This window comes from Perca flavescens, chromosome 16 (assembly GCF_004354835.1).
Source record: "Perca flavescens isolate YP-PL-M2 chromosome 16, PFLA_1.0, whole genome shotgun sequence".
In the NCBI taxonomy this organism is placed as follows: Eukaryota; Metazoa; Chordata; class Actinopteri; order Perciformes; family Percidae; genus Perca; species Perca flavescens.
In genome coordinates this window covers 22,732,952-22,760,486 of record NC_041346.1, presented here as the reverse complement: position 1 = coordinate 22,760,486, position 27,535 = coordinate 22,732,952, and the positions used below count along the sequence as shown (strand labels likewise).

The 27,535-nt window shown below is 40.1% G+C and overlaps 1 protein-coding gene across 1 annotated transcript in view; it reads right to left on the bottom strand.

Moving 5' to 3' along the window:
* Nucleotides 1–27,535, bottom strand: part of col27a1a (collagen, type XXVII, alpha 1a) — a 77,501-nt gene that overhangs the window by 3,704 nt on the left and 46,262 nt on the right. Inside the window, exons 14-55 of the mRNA XM_028601756.1 lie at nt 26,508–26,552; nt 24,257–24,310; nt 23,943–23,987; nt 21,385–21,438; nt 20,896–20,949; nt 20,478–20,531; nt 20,337–20,390; nt 19,746–19,799; nt 19,552–19,596; nt 15,870–15,923; nt 15,712–15,756; nt 15,579–15,632; nt 15,433–15,486; nt 14,218–14,271; nt 13,448–13,501; nt 9,930–9,983; nt 9,624–9,668; nt 9,003–9,047; nt 8,677–8,730; nt 7,179–7,232; nt 6,734–6,787; nt 6,527–6,580; nt 6,373–6,426; nt 5,774–5,881; nt 5,638–5,691; nt 5,387–5,494; nt 4,717–4,770; nt 4,582–4,635; nt 4,091–4,147; nt 3,929–3,982; nt 3,789–3,842; nt 3,611–3,664; nt 3,067–3,120; nt 2,692–2,799; nt 2,174–2,281; nt 1,473–1,580; nt 1,301–1,354; nt 655–717; nt 523–576; nt 401–436; nt 253–270; nt 103–138 (exon numbers count right to left, since the gene is read on the bottom strand). Of these exons, the coding sequence (XP_028457557.1) occupies nt 103–138; nt 253–270; nt 401–436; nt 523–576; nt 655–717; nt 1,301–1,354; nt 1,473–1,580; nt 2,174–2,281; nt 2,692–2,799; nt 3,067–3,120; nt 3,611–3,664; nt 3,789–3,842; nt 3,929–3,982; nt 4,091–4,147; nt 4,582–4,635; nt 4,717–4,770; nt 5,387–5,494; nt 5,638–5,691; nt 5,774–5,881; nt 6,373–6,426; nt 6,527–6,580; nt 6,734–6,787; nt 7,179–7,232; nt 8,677–8,730; nt 9,003–9,047; nt 9,624–9,668; nt 9,930–9,983; nt 13,448–13,501; nt 14,218–14,271; nt 15,433–15,486; nt 15,579–15,632; nt 15,712–15,756; nt 15,870–15,923; nt 19,552–19,596; nt 19,746–19,799; nt 20,337–20,390; nt 20,478–20,531; nt 20,896–20,949; nt 21,385–21,438; nt 23,943–23,987; nt 24,257–24,310; nt 26,508–26,552 (2,424 nt within the window). The remainder of the gene's footprint in view (nt 1–102; nt 139–252; nt 271–400; nt 437–522; nt 577–654; nt 718–1,300; nt 1,355–1,472; nt 1,581–2,173; nt 2,282–2,691; nt 2,800–3,066; nt 3,121–3,610; nt 3,665–3,788; nt 3,843–3,928; nt 3,983–4,090; nt 4,148–4,581; nt 4,636–4,716; nt 4,771–5,386; nt 5,495–5,637; nt 5,692–5,773; nt 5,882–6,372; nt 6,427–6,526; nt 6,581–6,733; nt 6,788–7,178; nt 7,233–8,676; nt 8,731–9,002; nt 9,048–9,623; nt 9,669–9,929; nt 9,984–13,447; nt 13,502–14,217; nt 14,272–15,432; nt 15,487–15,578; nt 15,633–15,711; nt 15,757–15,869; nt 15,924–19,551; nt 19,597–19,745; nt 19,800–20,336; nt 20,391–20,477; nt 20,532–20,895; nt 20,950–21,384; nt 21,439–23,942; nt 23,988–24,256; nt 24,311–26,507; nt 26,553–27,535) is intronic.

Here is a 27,535-nt window from a genome sequence, read left to right as displayed (position 1 = left end):
TAAAGGGAAAAAAAGAGTGTTTTAGACAATGAATCATGCAACTTGGATATGACATAATGTTTGTTTGACAGCTGCTTAAACCTATACAGGTGGAAAACTTACTGGAAGTCCAGGAGGTCCACGAGGTCCAGGAGACCCCTAATAAAGAAGAAAAACACACATGCTACATGAGGTTTTATGTTGTCAATCAAGTGTCCTTATGAAATACAAATGGTCTGTAGCAACAGAAAATTACACACTATGCAAACATACCATTGGGCCTTGCAATCCCTGTTCAGAGAGAGAAAAGACACACTTTCAGCCTGAAAATTACCATCAAGTCTGCATTTTACACAGTAGACAATGTAAAGAAAGTGAAAAAAGCTAAAAGGAATAGATGCGGTAAGAAGTGAAGACTTACAGTCTCTCCATGATTGCCCTTCTCTCCTCTAGGACCCTGTGAAGAGATGTACACAGTCAGTTGGCTGAAGAATAACAGGGGAAAGAAATAATAAAGCTTATCTCAATCTGTATAATACATACTGCGCTTCCATTGGGACCAATGATTCCCATAGGGCCAATGACTCCTCCTCTGCCCTGATTGGGAGAAAAAAAGAATGAAATAAGAAGTTCAGTATATTTCATCAGTGTAATTTAGATCATTACTTTACTTACCATTGCACCCTGTGGCCCTTTTGGTCCCCGTATGCCCTTTGGCCCAAAGTCTCCTGGAGGCCCCTGAAATAAATATAAATATTTATACACACTCTGGCAGCCAGGAGGTAAGGAGAACATTTGTAGCTTGCTATATATAATATACATTCATTTATATATATATCTAATAATAAAACAGACTTCCCACAAACACAGACTACACCTGAATCCCAAAACAAGCCATATTTGTACTTGTGTATCCACTTCCTGTACAGACACCCCAAGTTTAATTACTAAGGGGGAGTGATAAAGCAAACTAAAAATTAATACAACTGCTCATCCAAAAAGGGCTTATTCTACCAAACTAGATTTCAATTGCTCATTTAATGTTTGTAGTCCCTCCATAGAAGATAAATAGATTTTGCTGTGTGTGTGTGTGTGTGTTTGTGTGTGTGTGTGTGTGTGTGTGGGTTCAAGTCTACTGTATATACAGCTGTTTACCAAGAAGCTACAAATGCTCTGTCACTCCTGTAGAGTTCTACTTTTTAAAGGTTAAAAGATTTAGGATCAAAACACAGGCTGGTTTTGGATTTGGCGGGGTTAGGGTAAGAAGTCTGAAATGTCTGTGGCTGTTGTAGAATCACATGTTGTTCGGTGCTGAACATACCCTTGGTCCAAAAACTCCCGGAATTCCTGGAAAACCTGCTTCCCCTGTATCACCCTGAACAAGAATTAAGTCAACAATCAGAAACACAGAATCTCCAAAATGTCATGAAACCATATCATTGTGTGGTTGTTGGTGTTGGTAAGTAATTGCCTGTAATACATATGCTACTCACAGGTTGTCCTTTAGGGCCTTGGTCTCCCTGTGGCCCTGGCAGTCCCATTCCACCTCTGAAGCCTCTTTTTCCTGGAGGTCCACTCTGGCCTCGAAGACCCTGCTCACCCTGGATGGATGGATCAATAAATTATCAAATGGTTGAGTAAAGATCACTCATGGGCAGTTAAATAATTATTTTCCCATTCATGTGATATTTAAAGAAGTTATACCAACATACAGTATCCCTTGCATGGCAGAACATTATATCTAAAATGACATCTTGCTTACTCACTAGCATGACATTACAGTTATTCTATTTGGTTATGCATTGTACAGCATACTAAATGCACTATACAATAGGCAGGGGCCAGTTACCGGTTTCAAGGTATACCGCGGTTTGGAAAAGGTCACGTTGCAAAACCACTAAAATTTTCCGTCATACAGTTCCTGCGGTATGAGTCGTCAAGGAAAGAAAGTGCAGTTTAGAAATCCCTCTGGTTGCCAGTGTGCAGTGTGTTAAAAAATGAAATATATTGTGTTCAATGGGGGGAAAAAACTTTTTATTTTACCCAGACATTTCAAAATAATACATTTTTAAGTTGTAATTGCAATACTGCAATAACGTGAAACAATGATATTTTTGCTGAAAGTTATCATATTGTCAGAATCTCATACTGGCCTGCCTACCTGCCTACTATATAGCTTACTTATTCCTCCTACCTTTGGTCCAATGGTCCCCTGATCTCCTGGGAGTCCTGGAACGCCAGATTTACCACGTAAGCCAGCTTTGCCAGAAAAACCATCCTCCCCATCATCACCATGTTCTCCCTAAATACATATTATGGAGGCAGAATGAATGAGATTCATCACAATCATTCATATTTTTCTGGCAGTACCTAAGGCTGGCGATTCAAACTTGACTACGTGTCCAGCATTTTGCCCCAGTGCTCAACAGAGGATAAGACCTTTCCATTTTGGGCACTCTTTAAGCTTTGTTAACACAAGACATCTCATTATTCAATAGAGAGCCATGAAATGTGCTGATTACATTCATAGTTCCAAGAGGATAAACCATTTAGAGTTTAATGACTTTCATCTAGCACCACCTTCAGGACAAATCTGGTATTGTTCACCCCCATTACAGGTCAGTCTCTAAACATAGCAAATATAGACTCAGTAGGCTTGTGTAAATAGGATTAATAAGATTAATAAACAAGAGATTTCTTTGTTAGTCTCACCGGCATGCCTTTACTGCCATCTTTTCCAGGGACTCCATCCATCCCGGGCACACCCTCCAGTCCCTCTCGGCCCACCACACCTCTGGGACCGGGAAGACCACCCTCACCCTGAGGAAAAGAGAGAGAGGATCGAGCATGACAGTTTGTGAGACTGGCTTCTTGTCTATCAATCTTTACTTGGGTGAATTAACACAATCAGTTTCATCCTGTCTTGGTCAAGCTTTTTATGACTTTTGTTTACGCCTTGTTTCCAAGTATTCTAGTCATGAATACAAACTTTTTAAAGGCTGAGAGTACGCAAAACATCTGTCTTTTGTAATGAAATAGTGTAAATCGCTGAAGCAGCTGTAGATGTATGGAGAATTGTTGACTTACCTCCTGTCCTCTGTTTCCTTTTTGTCCCAACTGGCCTTTTTTGCCTTTCTGACCCTGAAGAGAGAGAGAAAAGGTTTTAAAGATGAAATTAGATTATTTATTATTGTAATTGTCCCACATCTGCTGGTCATTGTTCTACAGTAACATCTAACCAGGTGATAGTAACCAGTATTGCATCCCTCTCTCAAACCAAACAAATCAAATGACAGCACAGTACTACTGTATTATTACAGTACTTTCAGCCTGATTAATGGCCTCTTTACCAGATGTTGCTGTTGGATCTCTGCTACATTAGCTAATTTTTTCACTTTGCCAGAGAGACCTACTGACGTTGTTGCAACCCCTAGATTGCTGATACACATTTATAAAATAGGCCAAATAATGCTTTTTTACCTGAGTTCATTACTCAAGCATTCAACGTACAGCACATACAAGCTTTAACATTGCCTCTAAAGCTCTAATGGACTGAAGCTAATGCAATACAGACAAGAAATCATTTTTAATTCTTCAGACATGCACAGACACAGCATGTTTACATCCTTACTTGATCTCCTTTGGCCCCTTTGGGTCCTTGTTGCCCTCGAGGTCCAGGCTGTCCCTGAAATTGCCAGTTGTGTTATTGAAAGCACATAAAGACGACTTGTGTGAGCATGCCCGCTGGTTGTTTATGTAGACTTTTAATGACAGAACTGTGTGTGGAAATCACAAGTCTTGACACTCACAGGTTGTCCAGGAGCTCCAGGCCTGCCTCTTTCCCCATCCACACCAACTTGACCCTGAGAAAGAGTAACAGAATATAAACCTCATAAACCCTAATACCCAAATAAATCATTTTAAAATCACTGTGAGTGATGGTACTTACTTTATACCCCGGATCTCCTGATTCCCCTCTCTCTCCACGGTCACCTGGAGTACCCTGATAAAACAAGAAATATATGAGTTAACAGCAAATTATTTGATTTCTGCAATTTTATAGCAGACAAACAGTAGAAGGAGGGAGAAAGGTAAGTCAGGTGTGACTTACTATGTCACCTGGAGGACCAGGAGGACCCTCTACTTTCCCATCATCCCCCTGCTCACCCTGCAGAAAAAATCAGAACAATGTTAGATGTTTTATATAAGACAGACATCCCTGCTATTTCAGTACACTATATCTAGCTTTTGAAACTTGGCTCACACATGGCTGATTATGAGTTAAAGCCAAAATCTAAAAACCTCCCCGTATGTGTAAAATCTCTCTGCCTTTATGTAAAATAAAAGCCATTATATTTTAACATGTCTTTAATGACAAAACAAGATAGATCAGGACAAAATGCTCACAGAGAGGGATGCATTTTAAGATGCCTGTTTCATAGCTCAATAAAAAAACAAACATTTGGTGTTTTTGATCTACTTTCAGGTGATATGTGACCAATCTAAACTGTTGATGGGATACACTGGGAACAGACGAGAGTCACAGAAGATAAAGAGGAAGAATAAGAGATCAGTGTTACACATAAAGTGAACGAAGTGTACCTTTTCACCTTTTGGTCCTGGAGGCCCAATAGGGCCCTGTGGTCCCTGATGGCCCTGCAAGGACAAGACATTATGTTATGTAAATTGATTAAATTGTTTCATGTTTAGTGTCCACATACAATAAGGTCAGCTTACCTCATAACCTGCAAGACCAAGTTCCCCCTGTTGACCCATTCGACCAGGAGCTCCCTAAACAGAACAGATGTTGTGTCTTCAGTCACACTATACGTGACATAAAACATTAGATAATATTCAAACATTACCAAAACTGTTTAACCCTCCAGTTGTCCTCGGGTTAAATTTGAACTATTTTCAAAGTTTCTATATCAGAAATTTGGGTATCCATCGACCCAAATGCCCAAATGTAACACAGATGGTTCTATTCAACGCTCTTTGCAAGTAGACTTAAATGATCGGTTCACTACTTTCATTGAATTTTGGGTCTGTTATTACATTTTATAGCATTTGAAGTGGTTTCAAAACAGCATCCTGACTAAACTATCACTCATACCTGTCTGTGATCATCCACACATTATCCTCTGATCTTAATGTTTAGTCAAAATAATTCATAATTTCTCCATAATTTTTTAACTCATAAATTAGATATAATTTCATATCAATTACGTTTATTGACCATGAATTCCAATTATAAGTTTAAAACTATAGTGGTAGCAAGTTGGTAGTAGTGGTTTAAATAATAATGGTAATGGGGGGAAAAAAGCGTAAAAAAAAGGGACAAAAAAAAAAATAACAAGGGTTACAAAAATGAATGATAAATATGTATATCATTACTGTTCCACTTTACCACGTGTCCAATGGTTCCTCTGGACCCCTTCTGCCCAACAAAACCTGGTGGTCCAGTCTTTCCCACCGTCCCAGTCTCCCCAAGGTGTCCTTGATGACCTTTGGCACCCTAAAAACACACAAAGGATAAGTTACAGAATAGTTGACCACAAAGCATTTCATTGCATTTCACATGTTTCATGTCATTGCGTGTGAATACTTTTGGTTTCTAAAAGTATTAAACAGCCATCAAAGAGGATTTGATGTTAATACCTTTGGCCCTTGTTTGCCTCCTTCCCCAATTTTGCCAGGTTTCCCTTCTGGACCCTTCAGATAGAAAACTAAATTAGGAAACAGCTTACGAAAGTCAGTTTGCAAAAAAATGTGTGCAATCAGAACGACTACTTACTCTGACGCCGGTGAGTCCAGGACTTCCAGGTGGGCCCTCCTTTCCCTTTAGCCCAATTTCACCTTTTTCTCCATTGTCGCCCTCCTGTCCCATGTCACCTTTTTCACCCTGAGCATTTGCACATAAAAACACAACTCTACTTAAGTTTCTTTACCTAAAACATGCAACAAAAAGCAGAGTTTACAGGTCCATTATTGTAAAAAATGAGATTTCCATGTCCTTTTTGATTATAAAAGGAGGCCGAGGTGCTATATAAATACTGTGAAAGTATCAAAACGCTCAGTCCACAGAGAAATGCAGACAGCCCGTATTCACGTATAAAGACCTGTCAGGACTTGCGTACAGTTGTGATGTCACAACTATAGTACATATAGTAGGTAGAAAGTGCCGCTACAGTGCCGTTACAGTCTTTCCCCGGCTGCAATGACGGCCCAGTGCGTTTCAGACAGAGGGTAAATACCGGTAAATTCAGACAGTATGAGAAAAATGTGTTTACATGTAAACATGTTCTAGTAGAAAACTAAAATACAAGTATGAACCTGAAAATGAGCATAATATGGGACGTTTGATAATGCAACATCACACAACAAACACGCCACCTTAGCTCCATCGGGACCAGCTGGACCAGCTTCTCCCTCTAGGCCTGGCTCTCCCTGTTTTCACACACACACACACACACACACACACAAAGGTTAATGAATAAAAAGCGGCACTTGTTATAAATATTTGATAGTTTAATGCTGATAAACACACCCGCTGTCCTATTATTCCCTGCTCTCCGATGTTCCCAACAGGTCCAATGGCTCCCTAACACACACACAGACACATACACATGAGTATCAGGGCACAGACAACAGTCCTTCTTGTAGTTTTAAACATTACTTTGATCAAAAAAGGCATGCCATAGTTGATATTAAACTTGAAGGTGAACATAAAAACTGCAACAATATATTGTCTCACCTTCTCCCCTGGCTCGCCTGGCAGTCCTGGTTCCCCCAGCATGCCTGGAGGACCCTTTAAAAACACACAGAGGATGGGAGAGAGGAAAATGTTGAATGCTTTTGGGCAGACATTAGGGGCTAATGAGTCTTTGGCATAAGATATGTACAATATGTCAGGGGTGAGTTCCATTACGTATTGTCATGGGAGAAAGAAAGAGGACACCTTTGTAATGTGGGTTAATTTGTTTAATTGGACAGAATACTTAAATCAGAGAGCATTATTGATTCACTGGGTTAGGGTGATGTGATATATGAACAGATGTCACATATTTAATCATTTAGTCCTCACAATACCCTTTGTGTGTGTGCGCGGATGAACACCAGTGACCTTATCCATGTGGAATATGCATGCATGTATATGGCTGAGTGTAAGTGCAAAGTGTGTGTTTTGCAAAATCTCTTACCTTTTGACCAATTTCTCCTAACAGTCCCACAGTCCCTGGAGGCCCAGGTGATCCCTTTGAAGTGACAACACAAATACTTCAGTGATAATCAGACTAAAACCAACTGGTGATATTTCAATCAACATCAGATCTCGTTTAGTAAAGTAAAAAAAAAAATAGGAATGTTGATTGCAGATGAGCCAACATCAGATACATCAATAAACCATCTGTACACAGTTTGGCTCTGAATGCAATGACTAACTGGGTCACTAATTATGCTTCTAAAACATTGACGCTTTGCCATAAATACTTCTTCTTCTCAGTGCATATAAATAATGTTTGCTCCCTGGCTGACTTGCACCATAAAGAACGTTAACAGCAGGGCTCAGAAGTGTATTATTTCATCACCGAAAGGAGACAATGGAGAATGATAAGGAGGGGAAATATGATTTTCAACAATGTATAAAAAGAAGCATTCATATTTAAAGATGGTTGCTGGGTAACTCCACTTTGTCATCCTACTATGATTGAATCTTTCTATAGGTAACTACAATAGCTTGTCTAAATCCAAACAACTATTAAACATATGTTCATAGCTCACAAAACTGTGCAGATAAAAACACATTTTATAGCTTGTATTCAACATAATCATGTAGTCGTTAATTAATAATTACCATTATCTTTCCTATTGTATGTATAAACAGTCTGCTGTATGAAGTAAACTACATTCAGCTGCCTGAGTGTCCTCTTGAGATAGTCATAGCTAGAGAGCCATGTATTTAATTCGAAACAGGAGAATATTAGCCTGTGATTCATTTGTACCAATGAAAACAAAGAGGCAATGGGTGCCTGTCTCTAATTTTGGTGATCCATCTTTTTTCTGTTCTGCCTCCTTTAGTGTGCATAAAATAAAACCACAATAAAACAGCAAATCTTTTACAGTAAATGTTTTATCCATCATGGCAACAATCACATATATTTCCCTCTGGAGTTCAGCAATGTAGCACTTCTATTAATAAGCTTCCTTTTCACGTTTCCTTTTCAAAAAACGCTCTATTCAGTTAATCACCCACCATGCTTGCAGTTCATGGTCCTGCACCTACAGAGCAGATGTGTGAAGGATGAGACAACTTTCTGGCTGCTCTGGAGGAAATCTTTAATACAGGCGAATATATTTTTAATAACTACTAAAATATGTCTCATAAACTTTCTCCTGGCTATGATATTTTGTGGCTAACAGGGCTGGGCAGAGAGAACCAAGGTGATATTTGTTGCCTTAGAGAATCTAATAAAACTAGTAAGTATGGTTATGAAAAATGGAGAGGAAAAGGTTGATGAGCTGGATAAGAATGTTGCAAAAGATTGCGCCCCGACAAAGAAAATTAAAAGGAGATTGAGAGAGAGAATGATACTCAGTCAGATGAGGATGGCAAGATATGTCAGGGCTAGAGATGCAAAGAAGATGAGGAAACAGGAGGAAAATATATGAAGGGATGGAGAGACGGTTGGAGGGTCATACCGGCTCGCCTGGTATTCCCTTGTCCCCGGGAGGTCCTGAGGGCCCTTGAATACCCTGGAGACAGAAGGGTAAGTGAGTTCAGAATACATGTACACATTATCTTATATTCATAAACAACAACATACTTGTATTGTTTTTATGAAGATTTTAAGTTTTTTACTGTGATACCATCAGCAACAGAATATAGCTATAGTATGCTTTGTTTACACATAAAACTTCTAGATACTATGCAATATAAAGCTTGTCGATTTGGGCTTCATCTGTGCATCTTAGTCACTTAAATAGTTTATGTTTATTATTTCTATGTATAAGCAAAGTGAACTCACAGGAAAACCTTTAGGCCCAGTTTCCCCTGACTCTCCGATCTTCCCCTGTGACCATATAAGGAAGAATATGTAAGACAGGATAAAGACAGGTTATTTGTGTAATAATAATAATAATAATAATAATAATAATAATAATAATAATACATTAGTACAATATCTGACCATAGTACAACATAAAACAAAGAGGAAGAAAGAGAGTTGTGGCTGTGTGGCCACTAAACCTTAACTTGACATTGATTTTCACTGAGCAATGGCAAGTGCACTTCTCTTAACCTTTTTAATACATAAAGATCAACCGCATTTTCAGCGATGTATGCCCAAAATAATTTACAGAAGTGGAGTTTGCAGGCTGAGTAAAATATTCTCCCACCAATGAGCCGTGCAAATAACTTTGTTCAACTGTCATGTATGTAAATCTGGCCCACAGTCTGTAGAAACCTTCCAAGGACAGTTCTTTCTCTCCTCCAAGGTAAAATGTTGTATCTGACTGTGGGCCTCACTGCTGGTATCATGTAGGTCTTCTAAATCATTCTGATGCTTCGCCTCTCCAGAGGAACATAACCACCAAAAAATATATGAGAGGAAGGAGTGGAAAAGTAGAAAAGTACCCCAGTGCTTTACCTGTGGTCCAGGGAAACCTATTTTTCCTGGAGGACCATCAGTACCCTGTGGAGAGAGGAAAGAATGAGAGACATGTCAGTTTACTGTATATTTCCTGCCTCCTGAGTGGAGGGAGAAGATGTGCAGCTTGCTATTTTTGGTGTATAAGATACATTTTCCCTCCTAAGAATCTATTATATATGCCAGGATATATTTGTTACACTATTAAATGTCGATGTGTGGTCATTACTCTTGTGTCTGCACAGCTTAATTATACACCAAAAAGGAAATTCCAATAAATGCACGCAATCAAGTCAGATTGCTTACCGTCTTGCCCTCTAACCCCATCTCTCCTGTTGGACCGTCAGGCCCTATCGCTCCCTGAAACACAAGACAGCTGTCACTTCACCAACAGAGGTCACTGTAACACAGCCAGACAGCCACAACATGCTGTAAATAAACATCTCTGTATAGTGCATTGATTCCAATAATACCCCATGTCAAAGGCAGTGTGAGGGTCTGTTAACTACACTTTATAATATAAATATAAACAGGAAAGTTAATTATGTATAAGTGTGTGTGTGTGTGTGTGTGTGTGTGTGTGTGTGTGTGTGTGTGTGTGTGTGTGTGTAAAAGTGAATGTGTGCATTAAGGGACAGTGTAGTAATAGCTAAAGGTCTCTATAGGGTGTAACACATGGCAGTGAAAGCTACTGGTCTATGACATGCATTATTTTAATAATCAGGGCACACACAGATACATACTATTCACACTTAAACAGTGATAATAAATCACAAGTGTATTTCTCAGGATCATTCATTATTTTACAGGAGAAAGTAACATGACACAACATGACACAGCCACACAGGCAGCTTTGTTGTGTGAGTGGTTGATTACTGGGCACAGGGGGAGTCTGGCCCGTGGAGAACGCTGCTAGCTGAAGTGCTATAAGCTTATTATACATAGAGCTGGATAAGCAGTGCTCATTAACATTCCTGTCTGGGGTACCTGTTACCCACTGCTTACGTTTACATAGCTGGATCAACTGATGGATGTGTAGGGGAAATATTTCACCCTGTCAAGCCTCGGAAAAACACATTCACTCAAATATTATGCTTCAAAGCTAATTAATCACACTGAGTTACATTGATTTGTAACACAGGTTTCAAACAAAGACAGCAAAAAACACCAGCAGCATGATCTCAAAACAATAAAAAACATCTATTTAAACAAGCTAAATAATAACTGCCCAGAGGGAGGGATGATGAGATTAATACTCTTCAATATGGAAAACAATAGCTAAAAACTTGTAGGTCAGATGTCAAGAGGAGTTATTAGATAGTTATTAGATTAGCCAGACTGGTGATTCTTCATGGCTGACATCCACAAATTTGAGTCCACATATTAAAATATGCTGACATGCAGGCACAGAAAACAGAAAAAGAAACAGACGATAGTGGTACTAGCTTCCTAATTGGTGTGATGCCATCATGCACTTTTATTTCTGGTCTCTCTCTGAGAATGAGGCCCGATGTTACATTGCTGTCAACATTAAGGCCTTGTGCCTATTTAATATTTTTTATTTAGAGCTGAAATCATCTACACAGTCCTGAATGTTGGACATCTGAAACTGTCTGTCTTAACCTAGACTTTATAGTCTTTTGGTTTTTACAGACAAATCAGTCAGTGGATTCGCCCTCTTAGCATATCTTAAATAAAATCAGTGAATCAAAGATTACTCGTTACCTTAAACAAAGGGGAGTTTTGTTTGTTGAGGCGAACAGAGGATACATGAAAACTTAAATCCTTTCTTGTGCAGACCAAGCTTACAGTATGTGTGGTTGGGGGAGTGGGGGTGAGACATGAGTGTGTGTCTGTGGTTGCACACATTTACTGTCTGTGAGAAAACCACCTCGAAGTTTTCTGGCTTGCTACACTCAGATTTCTCAGCTTTGACTACCCAACATAAGTCTTAAAGCAGCAGACAGATTTACTGGCACTGGAAGCTGCAGACATTAGTATTAATTAAAAACAGATTGAGACATAAGAGAGCGTGTCCAGGCCAACCACAGTGAAGTCCATCTCCCATGGACTCAGATAAAGAAGCTCAATGATATTTTGTCCCACTTTCCAGCTGGCTAGGAGGACCATAGTGACAAAAGACATCTTTACAAAACCTTTGAAAAAGGACTCAACAAGAGAGCACATAAAGGACAGAGGATATTACTACATTGCCAGCAAAAGCTGATGTGTGTCAGCTGACCTCCCATCATTGCCATAGTTACAGCCATCATCATCATTATCAGAAAAAAATATTTTCATTATTTATTGCCACTACATTCTCTTGGCGTCCAGATGAATACCCTCAGTGAACAATAAATTATTTGCTGTATGTTGTTCCAGAGGTCTAAAATTTCTGTTGGTGGTATTTAGCCAGCTAAAATTCCAGCTGTTATCCGCTTGTTTTCATCTTTCACATAATACCTAGAAGTTCTATACAATTTTACTTTTATTGAGCTGTAATTATTACAGCTGAACAGCTGTAATAATTTCTGCATAGTGAGAATTTCAATTTCAAGTTAATTAAATTATCATATTATCTTTTATACTGTATTAGCGCTGAAACTGCAGATTACAGTTATGTACAGTACAGGCCCCACATTACACTCATTTTCAGGTTCATACGTGTATTTTGGGTTTCTACTAGGGGTGTTGCAATGCAGACGTGGATGATTCTGCATCGATGCAGTGACAGACAATAATCAATTATAAAATTCACACCCCTAGTTTCTACAGGAACATGTTTACATGCTTTAATGTTCATGTGTGTAAAAACAATTTTTTTTCATACTGTCTGTCTGACTATACCAGTATATATTATAGTTGTGACATCACAACCGTACAGAAGTTGTGACGGCTCATTTGAAGGCACAGTTTCTGAATACGGGCACAACTCACTTTTTACAATATTGGACCTTTAATGTTTTTGATGCTAATATAAAACACCTGTCCACTGGAGACTTTCAGACATTAAATGTCTAAATCCGGTGTATACTACTGTAATGTGATTAAAAAAGACAAAAAAATGTCATAAACATTCCACCACATTATCTAATAGTCCTTTCAAAAGTTGTGCGCATTTAGGAAACATATAAAAACCGATGTGTACTTCTACAGCGGATTCTAAAAAGGTTACAGGTCTAAAAGCTTCTATTGTGGTTTTTTATGAATAATGTTTTATGAGTTTGCTTACCCAGAATGAAAACTTTGCTTTGCTTTGCTAATCCCCCTATAAATCATGTTTCCCCAAGTTTACTAAAATTCACTGCAAAGCAACCTCCAGAAAGCCACACTCTTTTCCAGGACATTTTCCAGGACAGGATTGACAGTGGGTCCTTCCTTCAACTAGCAGTCATTGTTCCATTTATATGGAATTCAAAAAAAGAGCTGTTTGTTTTACATCACTGGAGCTCTTCCACCAGTTATAATGAGCACTGACTTCTGAAAAGGATGGAACAGACTCTTGCTCTGACTCTAAACCCGAGAGCGTGTTATGCAAGCACCCATGTCCATTAAACACACATGACCTCAGTTCAGAGGCAGTTCCATATCACTTCATTATGTCCACCCACTAAAGTTTTTCCAACAGCTCAACAACAGCAGTGGCACATGGCTCCTGTAGACACACATTACAGCATGCATAAAAACAGCAACGTGATGTGTATCTACACTCTTTTACAGAGTTTATGGTCTTTTCTTAAGGCTGGGAACTATAATACACTGACTGCATAGCACAAGTCAACAGCTAAGCTGCAAAAACAACAGGTGTGAAACTTCAAACTCACCCGTAAGCCTTTGGGTCCTCTGGTACCGGCTGGCCCAATCGCTCCAGGAGTACCCTGACGAACAAAGGAAAAGGGGGATAAAGAGGGAAAGAAAGGGGCAAAGGAAAAAGGGAAGTAGAGATAAAACGAAGGTTTACACTGACAGAGCACAGAGCCCCCTGGTTGTTGACCCAGGGGGGCAGCCTGACCTCGGGAACACACTAGGGGTTTGTTGTTAGATCCGTCACTCACACCAATTAAAGGGCCTGCTCTGGAATCCTGTCCTGCTGCACCCCAGAGCCTCATATTTATGTTTGTTTTGGTGGCTCAGTGGCCCCCTCCTTCAGCCATTGCTCAGCCCGTACTCTGTCAAACCTGACCATGGCAAGGACAGAGCAAGGGGAGGCAAGGGCAGCTTCTAATTGGTTATAGGTGTTGCGCTTTTGACTGACAGGAGGTTAATGCAGGTTCAGCAGGAGGCTGCCAGCTCTCATAATGCTCAGACAAAACCTTTGCTGCAGACCGTGGGTTGTTAACACTACACACAAGTGTCATCTAAAAGAAATACCACAGAAACAGTTACTCAAAGACATCTTTGTTCCTCTGTTAGCCTTTTAGCTATTATTGTTTGTCAGTTTTCTCTGACACAGCCATGCTTGCTACTCTAAGCTTAGGCAAAACAAAGATGTTGATAACCATACAGCTCATTGACTCTACACTATCATCTGCAAAAACTATCAAGTGAAAAGAAGGGAGAAAAATGCAAAACAGGCAAAGGAGAGGTAACTTACTGGTCTTCCTGGTGGTCCTTTGGGCCCGGTCTCACCTGGTGTCCCTGGGTGACCCTATCATATGTACACACACACACACAAACACACACACACACACACACACACACACACACACACACACACACACGTTTGGCTTCTTTTCTTTCCTCTTTATTGGACCTCACTTTTTGGCTGGACCATTTGTAAAAGCATAACTATGTAATGGGGAGTATTTTCACTCTGACCACTCAGATCAGCTGAGTGCAATAAAATCTATCCAAAACGCAAACCAATAACACAGTAGGCAGCTCTGATCTCATGCATTCAAGGGAAAAGAAATCATAAATGTCTGCAGTATGAGCTCTCTGTTAACAGCTATAGATGTCTGCTGGTCAGCTCCATTCACTTTGTATGATGCTGTCTTTTCCAGGGGGGCTGTTTCTATTTTGCAGCTGAGAGTCCAACAGACAACTTCCTTATAAGTGTGTGTGTGTGTGTGTGTGTGTGTGTGTGTGTGTGGTTACGTCCCTAGAGAGATCCAACTGGCTGTCAGCCAGCAGGAAACTTCTCTCTGTTTCAGCAAGAATGATGACTAAATTCTTATCCACTCCAGCTGGTCATATAGTATACATTAGACAGTCCATATCAGATACAGACACTACATGACAGAGAGGCCACTTGCTCTGTTTGAAAGAGCAAGGTAGGTGTGTGACAGCGGCACAGTAAGGACCATAAAACACAAGGCCTTTGGGGACAGTTGTCCTGCAGACTGAAGACAAAATATGAATGGATGTCTGAAAATGGCTTACTGGCTTTCTTTGCTCTTTAATTGTTTTCAACAAATCCCAGTACCATTATGTGTTTCAGAATGAGAAGTCAGCACTTCCTCTGGCCATTAAATACCGTTAAGGAGGTAAATCATTGGACGTGATCCACTGAAACTATTTTGTCTTTTGTTTAAACCAGTGTTACGACTTTTTCCAGCTAAAGGCCTCCTGCTTAGAAAACATGATCCTAAATCGTCAATGGGGTGATTTGCCTCCTTTTCCTTTTGGCATATTATTGTGGTATTGACCTAATCCCACACATCAGTATATTCCCATGGGAATAACACACACAGTTTAGTTTAAGATGACCATTTCTTAGAATTTTTTAATGACGCCGCACTCAGAAAATAATGTGTAAGTTGAGCTCATATTCAAGCATTCTCAACTGTCCTCAAACATTGTGTCTTACCGTTGATCCCTTTTCTCCAGGTGGTCCGGGATGGCCCATCTCCCCTCGATCCCCCTAAATATACATGAGCACAACATTCAGTCTTCAAAGTGACCTTGTGCGGACTTAAATGAATACATTTACAAGGAAAGAACACATTATTTTACCTTCTCTCCTGCCAGTCCGGCCTCTCCCACAGGCCCGATGAAACCCACCAAACCCTGAAATACACAGACTCAGTGTTGGATGGATGAATGGATAGACATTTGGGGGAAAAAATGGAATGTCAGCATTTCTTACTCTTTCTCCCATGGTTCCAACATTTCCTGTGACACCGGGCTCTCCCTGCAGAGATATTACAAGTCATTTGTTTACAATAATTATATCTTTAAATATTTTTTTTATATTTTGAGTAAAAGAGCAAAAAAAAATCATACGAGAGTATTAACTTTATTCACCTTAACTCCCTCTGGCCCAACCTTCCCAGGAAATCCTTTCCTGCCCATTCTGCCCTGAAAAAAAAGACAATGATGAATAGTTAATTGCAAGAAACTTGCCAGTTAATGCATCATTAACATTCATCCCAAATTCCTGATGAATATAAAGGCTCTGCTTCCTATGAGATGACAGTTTGAGGAGAGAGCTGGGAAGTTGTTTGCAGCTGTTGCAGCTCACTGTATATGCCGCTGAAACGTGCAATGGCGTGTACAGGTAATGCTGACAGTACATTTTGGCATGCTGTGTTCAATGACGGTAATGTTCCTCTTGCACAGACAGTAATTCCCTAGGTTAAGAGGGGAGCTAAGTGCTTTTTTTTACCAGCAATAACTCCGGGTCAGGGATGTCTAAGCCAAACTCCTAAAGACTGAGTGACTCAACAATTCCAAAATTCACTCCAGAAAGGTTGGCAGCTTTCATAAGACAGTACAGACTAACACTGTATTTCACTCAGAAGCACACAGTAAAAGCAGATTATTGTAGTAACATGAGAATTAATAAGAGCTGTGACTTGTTATCACAGATTTAGATTTATGTTGCTGACTAATCGCATTAACAAAAGAAAGGAAGACTAAGAGAAAGAACAGAAATTGCACAAAGAGAGAGGGATGAAGAGGAGATGGTAAGAAAAGGGAGACAGAAGGTAAAGAGAGGGTGTCATTCTGAGCGCAGCAGTGAAGCTAAAAGACAGCTGGCTGAGGAGGAGGACAGGTTGGAGGACCTGTGGCACCTGGCCAGAGATCAATCACAGCTCCTGAAGGAGTCATACACTTCTTCCCCTCGGATGGAGGAGAGAGGGTGTTAGAGAATGAGACGAGTGAGTGGGTTGGAGACGGGGGAGAATGGAGGGGGCTACAGTGAAAGAAAGTACCAGGTGACTGTAAGTAGGAAGAAGATAAACTGATGAAGAAAAACAAGTAGGATCTGGGACAGTGAAAGAAAGCAGAGTTAGAAGAGAATGTTTGAAAGCATGTCTATAATTGTAATTGGCAATTTTCTTTGTGATTCAATGAAGCACAAATAAATATTTCTGCAGTGACCCATTGACATCTTCCAGCAGTTTTTGGCAGCTACAAATCTTTCCACTTATAAACATGGTGATGGCAGATATCACCCCCTGGTGGCCAAGAATATGGACTGCATGCAGTCCTTCGTTGTGAGAGGACTATTGTCTCTAGAGTACGGTGGCCGAGACGGTTCAACACAAACGCAAAAGCCACAACACAAACCCAAAAGCCACAACACAAACGCAAAAGCCACAACACAAACGAAAAAGCTACAACACAAAGGCAAAAGCCACAACACAAACGCAAAAGCCACAACACAAACGCAAAAGCCACAACACAAACGCAAAAGCTACAACACAAATGCAAAAGCCACAACATAAACGCAAAAGCCACAACACAAACGCAAAAGCTACAACACAAATGCAAAAGCCACAACATAAACGCAAAAGACGCAACACAAACGCAAAAGCCACAACACAAACGCAAAAGCTACAACACAAATGCAAAAGCTACAACACAAATGCAAAACCTACAACACAAATGCAAAAGCCACAACACAAACGCAAAAGCCACAACACAAATGCAAAAGCCACAACACAAACGCAAAAGCTACAACACAAATACATAAGGGACAACAAAAGTGAGTGACAACAGAAGTCAGCGTATGAGCAGGAGGAAATTTCTTGCATGTTTGAGAAGTAATTGAAATATGGTTCCTTGCTAATTAGGATTACCGTACTGTTGCTATGTGAATGTCACAAATAAGCAATGTTGTTCAATATCTTTGTATTTTCATGTATGTACTCTCCATATAGGCTACAAAGGAAAGTGTGTGTGTGCCTATTTGTAGGGGTAAGACTAGGGACATGCAACAAAACCATAGACTGTACAAATGGTAATATACAGTCTATGAACAAACCCTTTTATATGGCTTTAAATACAGTGTAAACACAGGAGTCCATAGTCTGAATTCCATTTATTTTTATTAGTAAGCACGAAGCAAGGTCATTTTTAAATTTCTGGGTTTATTTCATTCAGACAACCCATGTATGTGTGTATGTATGACATATAACGCCCCTAACACTATAATAGGCCGCATATTGAAGGTAAAACAATTAGCATTCACTTTAAACATCTGTTTACAGTAAACATAACCACACACACACACTTTCCAAACCAACAGTATCGAGGGAATTTGCCACTGGGATCGGATCGCTAACCAGATAGATAACGATTAACAAGTTACAAGCACGTAACAGTGGGATATAATATTTGTGTGATTTAAACAGCTTCACTAAACGTGACAAACTATAGACTTTAAATGTAGGACTCGCGGGTAAAAGACGCTGGGCGCCATTTAGATAACGTTATAGCTGTAGCTTCGTAGCCTAAATAGCAGAGTACATATGAAAATAAAAAAAGATATTGAACAATGCTGCTTATTTGTGACAAACACATTGCGACAGTAATCATAATGAGCAAGGAACCATGTTTCACTTACTTCTCAAACAAACAAGAACTTTCCTCCTCCGGCTCCGTTTGTCAACCACATCTGCTTCCAGCTTATGTATTTATGTTGTGGCTTTTGCGTTTGTGTTGTGGCTTTTGCGTTTGTGTTGTGGCTTTTGCGTTTGTGTTGTGGCTTTTGCGTTTGTGTTGTGGCTTTTGCGTTTGTGTTGTGGCTTTTGCATTAGTGTTGTGGCTTTTGCGTTTGTGTTGTAGCTTTTGCGTTTGTGTTGTGGCTTTTGCGTTTGTGTTGTAGCTTTTGCGTTTGTGTTGTGGCTTTTGCGTTTGTGTTGTGGCTTTTGCGTTTTGTGTTGTGGCTTTTGCGTTTGTGTTGTAGCTTTTGTATTTGTGTTGTAGCTTTTGTGTTTGTGGTGTGGCTTTTGTATTTGTGTTGAACCGTCTCGGCCACCGTACTAGAGACAAGCCATAACAACCTCCATAAAACCCCAGCTATACATATCTACAGCTTCCCTTCAGTGCAAACCAAGAACAATCCACAATGAAGACCTACTTTATTACCTCAAACAGAATTCAGATTAACTCTCAAACAAACTTTGGGATGCACAATTAAAATGGAGCAGTTCAGTTCAACTTCATAGTGTATGAGACTAGGTGGCTGAGACTACAACCAAGTTTCACGTGATATAGAGTGTATTGATCGTAGTATGATATTACACATTCAATGCCTTGTGGAGATTTACATTAGTGGGCTTTTACTGCAGAGGTAGCTAACACCATGAAAGGATTTCATTCAGATAAATACACTGTGAATGAGTTTATTGTACTGCAAAGGATGCAAACAGATTTAGCTTCATACTTCAGTTGGGTTTCCATAGACTCAGTGATATTTCTGTCTGTTCCTGTCTGATTTGTTTGCCACAGATATACAAAGGATATGGAATGAAACCATAATGATGCACACGATAGATGGTTTGATTGTTCTGAATGTTTACAGTTTAAACAAACATGCAAACTTACAAGAGTGCACTGCACACACAGACTATGACTAAACACACATGGATGTTATTTTCTCACATGCTACACTTGTAACAGTGATCCCTGTTATCAGCTCTCTCTCTCCTTCCTTTCCACCAGCCAGGCAACACCAGGTGTTTATCTCATAACTCACCTCCAGTCCTGTTGGGCCCGGTGGGCCGATCGGGCCCTCATCTCCCTGGAAACAGATGATATTGATCTTAGCATGAATTATGTTTGGGGACATAAAGCAGCCTTCAGCAAAGAGAAGCTTTGTGCCATTAAACTTTTAATGCCTTTTGGCGCTTTGTGGTCGTTCTGATGTAGGTGGCAGTTTGACAGTCTTACCTCTAAGCCAGGCACCCCTCGGGGCCCCGGTAAACCTCTGGCCCCTGGCTTTCCCTGGATGTGTAAAAAGGAGTCAAATGAATGCTAATGTATAAAGGTAAATGTGGTATTTACACAGATGTTTTAGCCATGAGTTGTGTGTCTGTCGGTCAGTATGTCCACCACTTTGGTGCAGACTGAAATATCTCAACAATTATTGGATGGTTTATCATGACATTTTGTACAGACAATCATAGTCCCCAGAGAATGAATCTTTATGACTTTGTGATTGTGATAACACCATCATAAGGTCAAATTTGTTCAATACTTTGATTTATGTCTCTGCTGTGCTTTTAGGGCTAATTAGCAAATGTTAGTATGCTACCACACTAAAGTAAGATGGTGAACACGGTAAACATTATACTGCTAAATATCAGCCTGTTAGCATTGGAAAAGCACTGCTGCAGCGATATATAAATATAAATATAAATAAATACATAAAACCTCACAGAGCTGCTATCATGACTGCAGACTCTTTGTCTTGTTACGTTTTAGGATTTAAAACATTCAGCAGCTGATAGATTACTCAGCCAAGATGATGGTTTTGCTCACCTTTGGTCCTTCAAGGCCGTTCTCTCCCGGTGGTCCCATGTCACCAGGGAAACCCTGTCATAATCAATAAAAAAAAAAACGTTTCTATTGTCTGTCTGAAATGCAGACTCACACATTCAATGCAGCAATGTGGCTACAAACCTCAGGGCCCGGTGGTCCAGGTGCACCAGCAGGGCCTCTCTCTCCTAACTTTCCCTGTGACAAAGACAAACGAGAACATGAGAAATATCTTAAAGGAATAGCTGGGTATTGTGGGAAATATGCTTATACGTTTCTTTGCAGAGAGACTTACATGAGAAGCTCATTACCGCTTGCATATCTGTTCATTCAATATTAGGCTACAGCTTGTAGAGCCTAGAGGTGCTGGTACGTGGATTTTGTTACCTTCAGACAGAGTCGGGCTAACTATTTCCCCTTGTTTACAGTCTTTATGCTAAACTAAGCTAACCTAACTGGCTGCTGGCTGTAGCCTTATACTGAGCGGACAGATATTAGAGTCTTGTCAGTCCCAAAATCATTTACATGAAAAGCATTCTGGTCACTAAAGGCCAAAGCTTACCTGTGGTCCTGGTTTCCCACGGATGCCTGGTAACCCTGGAGCCCCCTGGATGCCCTGTCCAATACAAACACAACACGTAAAAACTAAGACAGACAGTCAGACAGTATTCAGAAGCAAAGAGCAGAACCCGGAATTAGAAAACATTAGACATGCATGACTCTGCTCAGTCTCTTATCTCTTGGGACCACTCTCTTTTATGATGCTAAAAGGGTTAGATTTGGCTTGCTTACACACACACACACACACACACACACACACACACACACACACACACACACACACACACACACACACACACAAATGAGGAGGGTTTACATAAGAATTTCCATAAGCTAGACAGCAAACATCTGGCTAAGTCATTTAGCAAAGGCACAGCTCTGCAACAAAGGTTGTGTAACTCTGGATGGGTGTTTTGGAGGCAGCATGCAGGTCAGTGTCTGTGCGTGAACATTTATGACATGCACATAATGTGTTGCAGGGTTGATCTACCTTGTCGCCTCTGTACCCAATCTCCCCTTGTTCTCCGGGAATCCCAATGTCACCCTGACGGAGAGAGGAGGAGACGAACAGTAGGACGGATGAGGTGCGGACAGAAAGAAAGAGAAATGAAAGACATTAGGGGGAATTGTAACGCCCTACGTCGTCAATCACATTTAGCTTTTTCGACAGGCGATACTAATTACCGCTCTGTACATTATAAACATTCACACACAACAAGACTAGTTCATCGCATTAGCCAAGTTCTTCATGTGGTGTCAATCTGTCTTATGAAAGGCACTGATGGCAATTATTCAATCCTGTAAACCCGCATGTCTTGTAGAATAAGCCAAAGTTCAACCGATTAGTCAATTCAATATTTTTACTCTGGTCTGAGTAGCGTCCTCACAAACGTAAAGTGCATAATGTTGGTATATTCTTTTATTCAGACCAGTCATTAGAAGCTAAAGTAACTAAAGTGGTGCAGTAATGTTTCATTCAACTCCGGCACATCAATTCTTCTTCAAATCCGGAGAAGGTCATTTATGCTTTTATCTCATCAGGTTCCTCTTAGGAGGAGAAACATCAACTGATGTAATGCAGAATGATTTTAAGATTATCTTAGCTTACATTTGGGATTCTATTCATGAGCCTGACCAGTTCCGGAGAGCCTTTTAAGCAGTTACCAATAGTGGCCTGGTCAATTTTAAACAGGCTTTTGCTAAGGCCCCTAAGTTGTAAATCCTCCCGTCTGAGTATCTAAAACATGCAAAGCCAGTGTTCCTATTTATAATTTTCTGCTCCTTCTTCTTTTTCTGGCATTGTCCTAATTCTTTGAAATTCTTTTCAATTATAATTTACAAAATATTTTACTGTTTTATGTATTTTAGTTTTCTTTTAATCATGTATTTGGTTAACATTGTCTTTTAAAAATTAACAATTTGTAACATTGTTTATAAAGCTGCTAGATATTTACATTAAACTTAAAGGAATAGTTTGACATTTTGTTCAATATTATGTGCTTTCTTGCAGAGAGTTAGATGAGAAGATCGATACTACTCGCAAATCTGTACAGTAAAGATGGAGCTGGAATCTGCCGCTGGTTAGTTTAGCCAAAGCCCGTCTACGGAGAGCCATTTCACTCCCTATTTAGCACCATTTGGTTGCAGTTCCACCAGAGTTCCACTGGGGGTGATCGCAAGCAAGTGCAAAATGAATGGGACTCTATGGAGCTAGACGGCTAAATTTGTCTCTTTCACATGATTGTTGTTGACAGATATGATTGTAGTTTTTGCAAGTTCAACATGGATTATAGGTCGAAAGTTGAATGAACGAGTACTTATGTCCTTTTGATTTCTTATAGGTTAAATCGTTGTTGCCCATAACACGCTAGCATTCTGCTAATGAATGCTGATTGGTCAGTGAAGGACTGATTATGACCAGAGATCCCACTTGATGGCATCCAAAGCGGAACCAGAATGTCAGAGTGAATATTTCGGCGTTGTCTTTAAAACATTAACAAACCTCTTTCTAGCACGTATATTGACAGGGAGAGCCTAACCTGTCAGCGGTGTTGTCGATGCCTCGAGAGAAAAAAGGAAGTGACTCAGAGCTTGCCGTAAAGCAGTATCTCTGGCCGTACGATGTGTATGACGTCATTGACATTTTAAAAGGCTTTTTAGAACAAAAAAGCCACTATAAAAAAATCCAGCAGTGTGTATTTTCTTTGCCTTCTCTTTCAAATGCAACATTAGAATTATTAGACAAAAATGATATCCTGAGAAAAGTGGATTTTGAGCGGTATAGCTACATAGACCAACATTCATTCTGCACTTGCCCATGAGGGCTCTATAGTGGAACCAGAGTGGAACTGCAACCAGTTCAGAAGCCAGAAGTATCGAGAGAGTGGAACTTCTTTCCTTATTAGAAATTCTTTGGTTTAGCTTAGCTCAACTGAAAGACTTACTGGAAAAAGGGGGAAACAGCTAGCCTGGCTCTGTCTGAAGTCTTAAAAAATCTGCACACCAACACCTAGTATCTCGTCTGTTTAATTCACACACAAACTGAAATGAGCTGGACTATTTCTTAGCCATGTGCAATGACTTTCGAGTTTGTTGCTGTTGAGGTGCTGGTAAGCAGATTTTGTTACCTTTGGACGGAGCTAGGATGGCTGTTTTGCCCTGTTTGCACTGCAGTCTTTATGCTAAGCTATGCTAACCGTTGCCTGGCTCCAGTTATATACTGAACGGACAGATATGAGAGTGGTATCGATCTTTCTAAAATGTCAAACTATTTCTTTAAAATGTATTATCCTTGCTGACTGCCAAAAAATTAATCATATCACAAAATGGATTTCATAGAAATGACATATATGAAAATTAAAGAAACCTGTCCCATCTCATGCTTTATATAAGTATGACAATCATCAGAAGTTTGCATCTGTGTGGTTGAAGGTGGGACCTAGTGAAAACATGCTCTATTAACAGAGATGGCTACAATAGGATGCAAATGAGTACATATCCATCACATGCTGCTCAAACACAGGCCAATAACAGGAATATTCAGATCACCTTATCACCTTTCAGTCCTGGTTCTCCTGGATTTCCTGGCACCCCCTGGAACAAACAACAACAGATGGGTTAGAAAGGGACCCCCAAAAACCGAAAACACCTAAATGTAACCCTCATGGAAACATAGGCTGCTAAAAACTGTCTTCAAACTCTGCTTATTGGCCTATCTCTTGTATTGAATTACACATAATATAACTAAAAGACAATACAAGTTAGGACAGGGAAGGTAACAGTTTCCATGTGTGTGTGTGTGTGTGTGTGTGTGTGTGTGTGTGTGTGTGTGTGTGTGTGTGTGTGTGTGTGTGTGGGATTACCTTCAGTCCATTAGGTCCTGGAAGGCCCATCTCTCCCAAAGGTCCCATATCACCCTGCCGCCAGAAGAGGGGACAAATAAGAATTCAGATTCAGTGATATCATTCCCAAAGTACCGTTAAACACATGTCTCAGACCCCTGAATTTTATTTAACATACAGACACAATGAGTACACTGTAGTTCACTTTGGCATTCATTAAACGTAAGAAGAAGCCTCATTGTCTTGCTTCCAGATTATCCATGCGGCCATCACATTGCACACAACCCAAACACAATGGATGATAACATACGACTAAACTTAAAGATGAAGACTAGATCTTTCTGCCTGAAGCCAAGATTGTGTTTCATTTGAAGCCTGAATCCAATGATGTGGATGTAACCAATAAATGCTGAAGGTAACATCTGTTCCACCACTGTAAAAAAAAAAGAAAAAAAAAGAAAGAAAAAGGAACCAGCACTGGGATTCCCAGCTGTGGATGAAATTACTTTTGTATTGGTGTCATGTAATTCCGTGTGGGAGCGGCCACTTAGTGGCATGACAAATAAATAAAATATCAATCATTCATTCATAGCCTGGAAAGAAGTAGCAGAAGAAAGACAGAACAATATTGCAGTCATAATGACAAGGGAAAACTGGGTTTCACTTTATTCAGTAAGGAACAATTATACAGAGCGATTAAAGACTTTATCGGATCATCTGCTTTCTTGTCAGTGTGGGAGAGGAAGAGAGACTATATCGTCACAACATCACAGGCTGTTAGTAGTTATCTTATTGTTATTCTCTACTGCTCGGCATTTTCTGCTTACAAAGACCTACAGGGTGGCCTTGGCTCAGTGTGTTAAATATTTCTCTCTCTCTGAAAACTGTAGTATCTGCACGTGTGACAGAGGATGTTATTGAATTGAATAAGATACTGCAAAACTGTCCTTCACAACAAAGTCACTTAATTTTGGTGCTGATGGTTGAAAGGTAAAAAAGTTTCTCTTTCTTCAGCTGGGAAAATCTTATTCTAATTGAGAATATAAAGTTGTAATCATACTTTCCCTCTAAAAATAACAGTATCTGTTCTAGGCCTGTCCCTATCAACCACATATTTTCTGCTTACCTATCCAAATTGCAGAAATGCATAAAGAAATACAATATATTATCCTGTCTAATGTGTTTAATTGAATTCAGATTTCTGGTTTCTTATAAATGCATGCCACAGGGGGCGCCCAGGTTCAATTCTGGCCAGCACCACAAACTTTTCAACCTCCATAATTTCAAAGCAGGACAAGAGGAAGATGGTGTGTGTAAAAATATTTTACAACTGCCAAGTATGGAGAGAGAAATACATATAGAAAGATAGAGAGAAACAACGAAATAAAATGGTATTGCAGTTCAGAAAGTCCCTCTCCTTCTTCTTGAAAAGTTGTCCACATAAAACACTTTCCTTTCCTCAACAGTGGCCTGCCTTTATTCAAAGTTCAGGCCTGCAGTCCCCAGAGAAGGGTGTTTGCATATTTATATCTTTGAAGTGCAGCTCAGTTGCTGCTGCTGTGTGTACTATACAGTATACTGTAGGGTCAGATGGATGCAGATGACACGGAGCTCAGAGCAGAACTGTAATCAGAGAGTCCTCCAATTACAGGCCTACTACCACCACCGGTGGCCTAGAATAGACTGGGAGGAGCGGCAGCGACGGATGAAGACGGGACACGACAAGAGAAACCAGGGAGACATTATAATCAGACACAATTATGTGGCTATTGGGCTGAGCGGGGAATGAAGGGCAAGGTGATGGGTGGGCACGGGGAGTTCCTGTTAAAAAAAAAGTTAATAAGAGAGAGATTCAAGAAAAAAACAAGATGCCTCATTAAGGTCTGTTTGATCGATCACTGGATCACTGTCATGTTTGTCACGAGAGTATATGGGAGGGACAAAATGCATAACTCAGACTTTACAATTATGGCGAAAAAAAAACATTCTCTTCCGTCTTGGATTCCAAAAACAAGCCACTTTCACAATTTTAGATATGTTTACAGCGGTAAAGAACCTACGGAGAGTGGTTAGTTTCCCACCAAAGTGGCTGGCAGTGTAAATGATATTGAGAGCTAATTGAGTTTTTTTTTTCAATTAAGCAGGCATATTATGTTTCATTTAAATACAGTCTCTTATAGCTATGTATTTATGGAATAAGTGTGTAGGATTATAGGGCGTTTAGACTAAGCACACTGATTACACACAGAAACACACACAAACTGCTACTCACAATAAGTCCAAGAACTCCGTTTGGACCGGGGGCTCCCAGCTCACCCTAGTCAGAGAGGAGGAGAGAGATTCAGTGAGATGAAGGGAGAGGGAGAAGGAGCAAGTTTCTGGGGTTATTGGTTCCTTTTAAAACAAACATGCTCAGAAGAGTGGCTCAGTGTTCATCACATCTTATGAGAGGGGGCTGTGTGCATGTGTGTGTGTGTGTGTGTGTGTGTGTGTCTGTCTGAGGTAAAGGTGGAGGGGGATGTTAGCCCATCGTCCCACTAAGGCTTTTTTAAATCAGCAAGTTCGTTCTCCCTCCAAAAATGAAAGACACTGAATTTTGTACAGACATTCGTGTTACTCAGAGGACAAATCTTAATTACTTCAATGCTCCCCTGACTTTCCACTAGCACCACCAGCTGGTCAAAGTTTTCACTTATCCAGTGAAATATCTCAACTTCTACTAGATGAACTGGTAAATTCATGTTTTCAAAACAATGTATTATTGTGGCTCCTGACTTTTCCTCTAGCGCCACCTTGAGGTTGAGATCTTTGATTTTTAGTGAAATGTCTCAGCAACTACTTTTCATGGTACATGGAACATGGTAAATAGTATCCCTGCTGAACATCAACATGTTAGCATTGTCATTGTGAGCATGTTGGCATGCTGATGTTAGCATTTAGCTTAATGCACCAACTCATTGATCCATTATCTGACTGAGGTTTGGCAAATAAAAATCTATGGCCCTGACCTCATGTCTCTGAAATATAAGTAGCCTAACTGTGCTGTGTATTAATAAATCCTTGGCGCTGTCTGTGGTGCTGAAGCAGCAGATAGATTTGTGACTTTTCTCGGATTCCCGCCCTTCTGTCAGTTTAGTCTTGGATCTATTATATTCTCTAAATTATATAGCTAAGGGAGAGGATTATGGGCGCTTCGCTAGTCGCACGTGAAGAAAACAAAATACTAAATTGCCTACTGGATGTGTATATGTAAAGGATGTCACCGTGGATTTCATGAACTCTTTGTACGGATTATTCAAA